The sequence below is a fragment of the Coregonus clupeaformis genome, chromosome 9, assembly GCF_020615455.1.
Source record: "Coregonus clupeaformis isolate EN_2021a chromosome 9, ASM2061545v1, whole genome shotgun sequence".
Classification (NCBI taxonomy): Eukaryota; Metazoa; Chordata; class Actinopteri; order Salmoniformes; family Salmonidae; genus Coregonus; species Coregonus clupeaformis.
Genome location: NC_059200.1, coordinates 17007472 through 17015966, shown reverse-complemented (window position 1 = coordinate 17015966; position 8495 = coordinate 17007472). Strand labels below are relative to the sequence as shown.

General features: G+C 40.9%; 1 protein-coding gene across 2 annotated transcripts in view; it reads left to right on the top strand.

Annotated features, from left to right (window-relative positions):
- The first annotated feature begins 2477 nt into the window (after positions 1 to 2477).
- The window catches only part of LOC121573394 (AF4/FMR2 family member 1), a 93061-nt gene continuing 87043 nt past the window's right edge, over positions 2478 to 8495 (top strand). For both annotated transcript variants that reach the window (XM_041885334.2, XM_041885333.2), the window contains exon 1: positions 2478 to 3593. In XM_041885334.2, coding sequence (XP_041741268.2) covers positions 3577 to 3593 — 17 coding nt within the window. In that variant the 5' untranslated portion in view covers positions 2478 to 3576. The remainder of the gene's footprint in view (positions 3594 to 8495) is intronic.

Genomic DNA, 8495 nt, shown 5'->3' with positions numbered 1-8495 from the left:
GCGGCTTATGGTAAAGAAATTAACATTCAATTCTCTGGCAACAGCTCTGGTGGACATTCTGCAGTCAGTATGCCAATTGCACGCTCCCTCAAAACTTGAGACATCTGTGGCATTGTGTTGTGTGACAAAACTGTACATTTTAGAGTGGCCTTTTATTGTCCCCAGCACAAGGTGCACCTGTGTAATTATCATGCTTTTTAATCAGCTTCTTGATATGCCACACCTGTCAGGTGGATGGATTATCTTGGCAAAGGAGAAATGCTCACTAACAGGGATGTAAACCAATTTATTCCCCAAATTTGAGAGAAATAAGCTTTTTGTGCACATGGACAATTTCTGGGTTATTTTATTTCAGCTCATGAAACAAGGGACCAACACTTTACACGTTGTGTTTATATTTTTGTTCAGTGTAGTTCAAATAACTGCCATAAAACAATCTTACACAACATTCTGTTGCATCTAACAAAACTTTTTTTTAAAGAGCAGTTGGCTGGCTAATGGCCCAGTGATTCATTTAATGGCTGCTGGTCCGCTCAGTGACACAGTAGTGTCACAGCTTCTCCCAACAGACAGGTTGGATGTGTGTCCTGTCTCTGGCTCCAGCTCTAAACAGATTGGTTAGGGTGATAGATAGGATAGCCTACTACAGTCTGGTCTGTCTGTCTATGTCTGTCTCTGTGTGGGTCAGGCTGCCACTACACTACAGCGCCATGCACTTATGTAGCCTACTGGCTCCAGCCTCAAAGACCTGGGGATTTTCTGTGTCTCCACCATGGTGGAGGTGAGGAGAGAAAGGGCTTAAGAGCTTTCAACAGAGAAGCCTGACCTGATCACATGACCACAACAGCCCTAGCTATGAAAAAAAAAAGCAGTGCACGTGTTGTCAGCCAGAGAGACATCCAGTAGAATCTAAACACGGTGCTTCATTCACATCAGGTTAGGTAAGAGCCAGGCTAATACAGCATACAGTATAGTTGCCTTTCAAATGATTTTTTACCTGAGCAATGAGGATTTACTGTCTCCAATCACAGATCAATCAGTGTCCGTGGTAGTTACACATACAATACAGTGAGTTCATAGGTTACATTTGAACATACATTTTTGGTGAGGCTCTCTTTCTCAGCTGTGGTGAACTGGTAATTGTGGAATAACTGATACGAATCTAGTATGTGTTTTTAAAAGACTTACTTTCAAGGTTTAGAGCCAAGTGACAAATGGACGCTGTAATGTCAAGTACAACAGTCGGATCAGTTGTTTTTATTTGTCAACTCAGCGGATGAAAAATTGAGTAACTCAAGTGGAAGGCCGGCCCGGGGTACAGCATCTAAATGATCAGTTTAACTTCTTCTGTGTGTGATTTTAAAATAATCGGTTCAAGGACATACAGTACCAGTCAAACGTTTGGACATACCTACTCATTCAATGGTTTTTCTTTATGTTTACTATTTTCTACATTGTAGAATAATAGTGAAGACATCAAAACTATGAAATAACACATATGGAATCATGTAGTAACCAAAAAAGTGTTAAAGAAATCAAAATATATTTTATATTTTAGATTCTTCAAAGTAGCCACCCATTGCCTTGATGACAGCTTTGCACACTCTTGGCATTCTCTCAACCAGCTTCTAATACACCAGATGTACAGTACCAGTCAAAAGTTTGGACACTCCTACTCATTCAAGGGTTTTTCTTTATTTTTACTAATGAGTGTGCAAAGCTGTTATCAAGGCAAAGGGTGGCTACTTTGAAGAATCTAAAATATATTTTGATTTGTTTAACACTTTTTTTTGGTTACTACATGATTCCATGTGTTTTTTCATAGTTTTGATGTCTTCACTATTATTCTACAATGTAGAAAATAGTAAAAAAATAAGAAAGACCCTTGAACGAGTAGGTGTGTCCAAACTTTTGACTGGTACTGTACATCTGGTGTATTAGAAGCAATTATTGGTACTATGATTGCCTTGGAATTTGTTTTGTATTTATACAATGATTTACCACGAAGATTGCCATTTGTCCATTCACTATAGATGGGTTAGCTGGCAACATTACGAAAAACGATGTGCGCTCGTCCATGGGGAAGAAGTATGTTGTTGTGATTCTGGATGGCCAGATTGTTAGTAAGAATGACAAGAAACTGCCATGTGGGGAATCTTAAGTGGCTTGTTTAATCTTGTTCTTGATACCATGTCTTGTTTTGAGGTGTTTTGACAGATTTCATTTCAAAGCTAATATAGCTCAAATTCACTAGCTAGCTAACCAACAACTGTAACAATGTATTTGAGAGACAAGCGCTCATTGTGCAAATGTATTTATATTCTCAATAAACATTAGTGACAAAATATAGCTTACATGTTGGCAGGTAGCCTAGCGGTTAAGAAGTTGGGCCAGTAACTGAAAGGTTGCTGGTTTGAATTCTCGAAGTCGACTACATGAAAAATCTGTCCATGTGCCTTGGGGAAGGCACTTAACACTAATTGCTCCTGTAAGTCACTCTGGATAAGAGCGTCTGCTAAATGACTCAAATGTAAATGTAAAAAACAATCTAAAATGCCCCTATAGTTGCGCACGCTCTGTTTTGTCACTAGACAATCAACATGTCTATAATGGGGGATCCTGTTTTCTGCAAACAATACTGCAGTACCGCGTTCGGCCTTGAACTTCCGTGGCTTCAATGAGAGGGGGCATTCGTTCTCTCCTGCTACACAGTATGAACTATAGGCCTACCCATTAAGGCTCCATTGCACTTGTTTTTCATATCACTCTATTCAATTCAAGGAGTGTCCCTAGGAAAATACAATTTATAGAGACCTACTATTGGAATGTTGTTCAGGATCTATGGGATGCCATTATCAGATAGATTCTTCACATTTATCAATAACTTAGATTCATTTATAGCAAGGCCTATTTTAAATATCCACATAATCATAAAATATATCAGCAATTATAACTTAACTGGGGGAAATTAAGATGAACTCTTTCAGTATGATTCTGTATCCAGCGGAAGCCTGTGGTGTCTAATGACATGTTCAGTTCAGATATACAATCAAACTTTTGATGCTATCCCTGGCAATAGTTTAGGTGGCGATTCAGAGAGAATAATAACATGTCCATAATAGGAATGGTGTGGCTGTACTATTTCCTACGTGCAGGGGGAACTGTGCAAACTTTGTTTTTAAAGTTGACAATTGAAAAACGCGACAGAAAAAAACACATTCTATAATATACATCTAAAAAAAAACTAGTTGGATATAAGTAGAACATATGAACAGTCGTTACGTGTTTATTGCTCGTTGCTTTTCTGTTTAGATACAAAAGCTATCGAATCAGACTCCACTGCGTCCCCCGGATGACTGCATGAAATAGAAGAACCCAGTATGCGCTGAGACCAAGATCTACACGCACAGTTACTAGCAGAGAACTATGAAAGAACAATTTATAGACAGTTATTTTATGTAAAGATTTAGATGGCATTTGACAGGTAAACAATGTAATCAAGAGGGGAGATTATCCAATTACGGATTGTCAGAAACACATGGCAAGCAACTTGCAATTTGTTTTTTGAGGCGCACCATGGCAGCTCGCTCAAGGTAAGCAGAGAACGATAACGTTAGCTTTAGCTAGCTCAATCAGTTGACACAGCATAGCCATAGCTAGCTAAGAGACTCTAGTCCAAAAGTTGAGTTTGGCTTGTTACTTTGATAACTAAGTTTGGATATCGCTAGAAGCGTGTTGTAACAAACGGAGTTTGGCAAAGTTATTTGCCGTTTAAACGTAATAAAACTGTATGGTAACGCAGCTAGCGTAGCCATCCAAGCCGAAGAAGGTGGAATCAGCTGGAAGTAGCCTGCTCACTCCCACAGCTGTGGTGTGATTTAGGTAGCAAGCTGGTGCCGCTGCTAACCAGCTGATCGACGATGTCAGTGTATTTTTAGATAGCCGATGAGGTTGTGCGCTAGCTACTAACATTAGTTAGCTAATTTTAAAAACAATTCCATCGTGTTTAAAATAAGTGTAGATAGTTTGCTAGCTAACAACATTTTGGATAATAAAATAACTGCCCATTTATGTAATGTGTGGTCCTGCGAGTTTAACTAGCTAGTTAGCAAACGTTACACACGAATTTAGCTGCTAGGCATTTAATTGGCAAGTCAGAAGTTTGATAATTCACTAACTCTTAGCCAACCAGGCAGTGTCAGATGGAAATAACGTGTTAGTGGGATGCCTAACTAGCTCTTATTTAGCAGTTCGCAGGCTGTTATAACGAGCTTTTGCGTTTTAACCTGATACTGATATGTAACGTTAACCGTAGTTTAACTTTGTTCAGAAGAACTAGCTACTAGTGTACTTTCAATCATTCCTTATTATTGTTGACTTGCTAACCAGCAGGATTGAATATGACGAATAGCTAACCACCGCGCACGAACAGCTGATTGCCTTTTTAGAGGTCTCAAATCTAAACTTTTTTCTAACTTGTTTGATTTGCAATAAATCCCATTTCCCCAAACTCAGGGGGAAAGAAAGGAAGGAATGCGAGTTGACCTTGTGCCCATTCAATGTACCTTTCTAGAAATCTTTGAAGCTACTCAACAACTTTGAATATCAGGCTTGAGATGAATAGCAAGTGAGTCTTAGTCACGTAGTGGTTCGACAACACTGACTAGAGAACAGGAGTGTCTCATTCACATATGAATGTGTCCTGTTTATTGTTGATAACCCATCTATAGCTGCTGATAGTCCTTTGTCTAAAAAACCTCCCCATACTGTCTGTCTCTGCATAAAGCCATAATAGTCTTAGACGTAGATTGATTGGCCTAATAAGGCAAATAATGCAAGTTAATTGTGCCCTGCTGTCACGCCCTTCTATTGAGCACTGGCCCTCACATCCCATGCATGCAGCATCGCAGACACACACCTGTGTTTTCTGTTGATGAAAGTTAATTCGGTCTCCATTGAATCCTACCCATGTCTACTACTGGGAGAAACTATTGCACCAGCTGATGTCGAGGGATAAAGGGTCAGCTCATGAAGCTACACCTTAAGGTGTAGCACAGGAGAAATGGCCCATTTTTATATAAAGAATGTAGCTATTTGGGCTTAGATATCAACTCCGTAGTCCCTTCGAATCTAGACTAGAGAAAAATAAATGCTGTCGCACCTTGCTTACCAACCAAGGTGGAATAAGGATATTAGGCAAATTTTAAAAAGCCATCTTGACTCAAACTTAACTTCCATTGTGTTTACAATCAGTGGCTGAATATCTTTTCACCTCCTTCAATGTATACTAGAGTCAGTGGATTGTGATTAATGATACAGGGTGAACCACATGTTGACCTTTCCCCACTGCAGGGGAAGGAGTCTCTGTATCATTCCCCTCCCCCACTCATCACACAGCCCTTCTCTTTAGTGGAGGCTAGTATGCTACGTGTTGCTTCTACTTTGCTAACTACAGACAGCCCTGCGCCTCCTATAAAACCTTAAAAGCCTGCCATCATCCCACTTCTGTGGTTCGAAGGAATTTCTGTGCAGACGCCTGCCGAAGGTCTGCCTGTAGGCCTAAGCTAGGCCTACTGTAGGTCACAGTATGCAGTTATGCATTTGAATGATTTCATGCATACATTGTTGTGCTATAGGCCTACATTTAGGATAAAGGCTAATTCTTGCATCCCCTTCTAAAAAGCCAGGCACTACACATAAGCTACACCTATGGGCCGGATGGATTTAGAAGTCGGCCTCGCTTCACGAATGATCCTTCTAGGCCTTTATCAGACTGGTGTGTTCTTGTGCCTGGAAGCGGAGACAGGAAGCATAGATGTAAGATGAGGTGGGGTGAGGAGGGTGATAATCCGTTTTAAGGGGACCTAGGGGTTAGTGTACCTCACCCCACAGACCATCACTGTGGCAGGCAGCTTTACTACAGTGGCAGTAAATGATTTACACCTGTAAATAACATCACATGGGAATCAAAATGGCATGCCCGTCTTGCGATCTGGAGGGCAGACTTTTGCACGCCCCCCAATGGTCAAAATGTGGAATCCGTACCCTTGCCGACATCATGGACAGTAATGGGTTTGAGAACATTCCAAGATTTGAAAGATACAAATAAAATAAAATTGTATTTGTCACATGCTTCGTAAACAACAGGTGTCGACTAACAGTGAAATGCTTACTGACGGGCCCTTACCCACAATGCAGAGAGAGAGAGAGAGAAAATAGAGAAATAATAGGAAAGTTAAACATGAAGTAATAATAGATGCACACTGAGTAACAATAACTTGGCTATGTACCCAAGGTACCAGTCTACAAGGGGTACGAGTAGCGAGTCGATGTGCAGGGGTACAAGGTCATTGAGGTAGATGTATGTATACTGAACCTTAACTTGAGACATATGTGGCATTGTGTTGTGAGACAACTGCACATTTTACTGGCCTTTTATTGTCCCCAGCACAAGGCGCACCTGTGTAATGATCATGCTGTTTAATCAGCTTCTTCATATGCCACACCTTTCAGGTGGATGGATTATCTTGGCAAAGGAGAAATGCTCACAAACTGTGCACATAATTTGAGAGAAATAAGCTTTTTGTGCATATGGAACATTTCTGGGATGTTTTATTTCAGCTCATGAAACATGGGACCAACACTTTACATGTTGTGTTTATATTTTTTGTTCAGTAAACATACTGGTATAACTAGGAATAAAGTGACCGATAGTAAACGGTAGCATCAGTACACAGTGCATTTGGAAAGTATTCAGACCCCTTCCCTTTTTCCACATTTTGTTATGTTACAGCTTTATTCTAAAATGGATAAAATAAATGTTTTTCCTCATCTATCTACACACAATACCCCATAATGACAAAGCTAAAATAGGTTTTTAGATTTTTTTGCAAATAAAAAATTGATGGAAAGGCACACACCTGTATTTATAAGGTCCCACAGTTGACAGAGCATAAACCAAGCCATGAGGTCGAAGGAATTGTCCGTAGAGCTCAGAGACAGGATTGTGTCGAGGCACAGATCTGGGGAAAGGGTACCAAAACATTTCTGCAGCATTGAAGGTCCCCAAGAACACAGTGGCCTCCATCATTCTTAAGTGGAAGAAGTTTGGAACCACCAAGACTCTTCCTAGAGCTGGCCACCCAGCCAAACTGAGCAATCGGGGGAGAATGGCCTTGGTCAGGGAGGTGACCAAGAACCCGATGGTCACTCTGACAGAGCTCCAGAGTTCCTCTGTGGAGATGGGAGAACCTTCCAGAAAGACAACCATCTCTGCAGCACTCCACCAAATCAGGCCTTTACAGTAGATTGGCCAGACGGAAGCCACTCCTCAGTAAAAAGGCACATGACAGCCCGCTTGGAGTTTGCCAAAAGGCACCTAAAGACTCTGACCATGAGAAACAAGATTGTCTGGTCTGATGAAACCAAGATTGAACTCTTTGGCCTGAATGCCAAGCGTCACGTCTGGAAGAAACCTGGCACCATCCCTACGGTGAAGCAAGGTGTTAGCAGCATCATGCTGTGGGGATGTTTTTCAGTGGTAGGGACTGGGAGATTAGTCAGGATTGAGGGAAAGATGAACGGAGCAAAGTACAGAGAGATCCTTGATGAAAACCTGCTCCAGAGCTCTCAGGACCTCAAACTGGGGTAAAGGTTCACCTTCCAACAGGACAATGACCCTAAGCACACAGCCAAGAGAACGCAGGAGTGGCTTCGAGACAAGTTTCTGAATGTCCTTGAGTGGCCCAGCCAGAGCCCGGACTTTAACCTGATCGAACATCTCTGGAGAGATCTGGAAATAGCTGTGCAGCGATGCTCCCCATCCAATATGACAGAGCTTGAGAGGATCTGCAAAGAAGAATGGGAGAAACTCCCCAAATACAGGTGTTCCAAGCTTGTAGCGTCATACCCAAGAAGACTCGAGGCTGTAATTGCTGCTAAAGGTGCTTCAACAAAATACTGAGTAAAGGGTCTGAATACTTACACTACCAGTCAAAAGTTTGGATACATTTACTCATTCAAGGGTTTTTCTTTATTTTTACTATTTTCTACGTTGTAGAATAATAGTGAAGACATCAAAACTATGAAATAACACATGGAATCATGTAGTAACCAAAAGTGTTAAACAAATCAAAATATATTTTATTTTTGAGATTCTTCAAATAGCCACCCTTTGCCTTGATGACAGCTTTGCACACTCTTGGCATTATCTCAACCAGCTTCATGAGGTAGTCACCTGGAATGCATTTCAATTAACAGTATACCCCCCTGCCTTGTTAAAAGTTTTTTTGTGGAATTTCTTTCCTCCTTAATGCGTTTGATTCAATCAGTTGTGTTGTGACAAGGTAGGGGGGTATACAGAAGATAGCCCTATTTGGTAACAGACGGCTCAAATAAGCAAAGAGAAAACAACAGTCCATCATTACTTTTAAGACATGAAGGTCAGTCAATATGGAACATTTCAATAACTTTTAAAGTTTCTTCAAGTGCAGTCG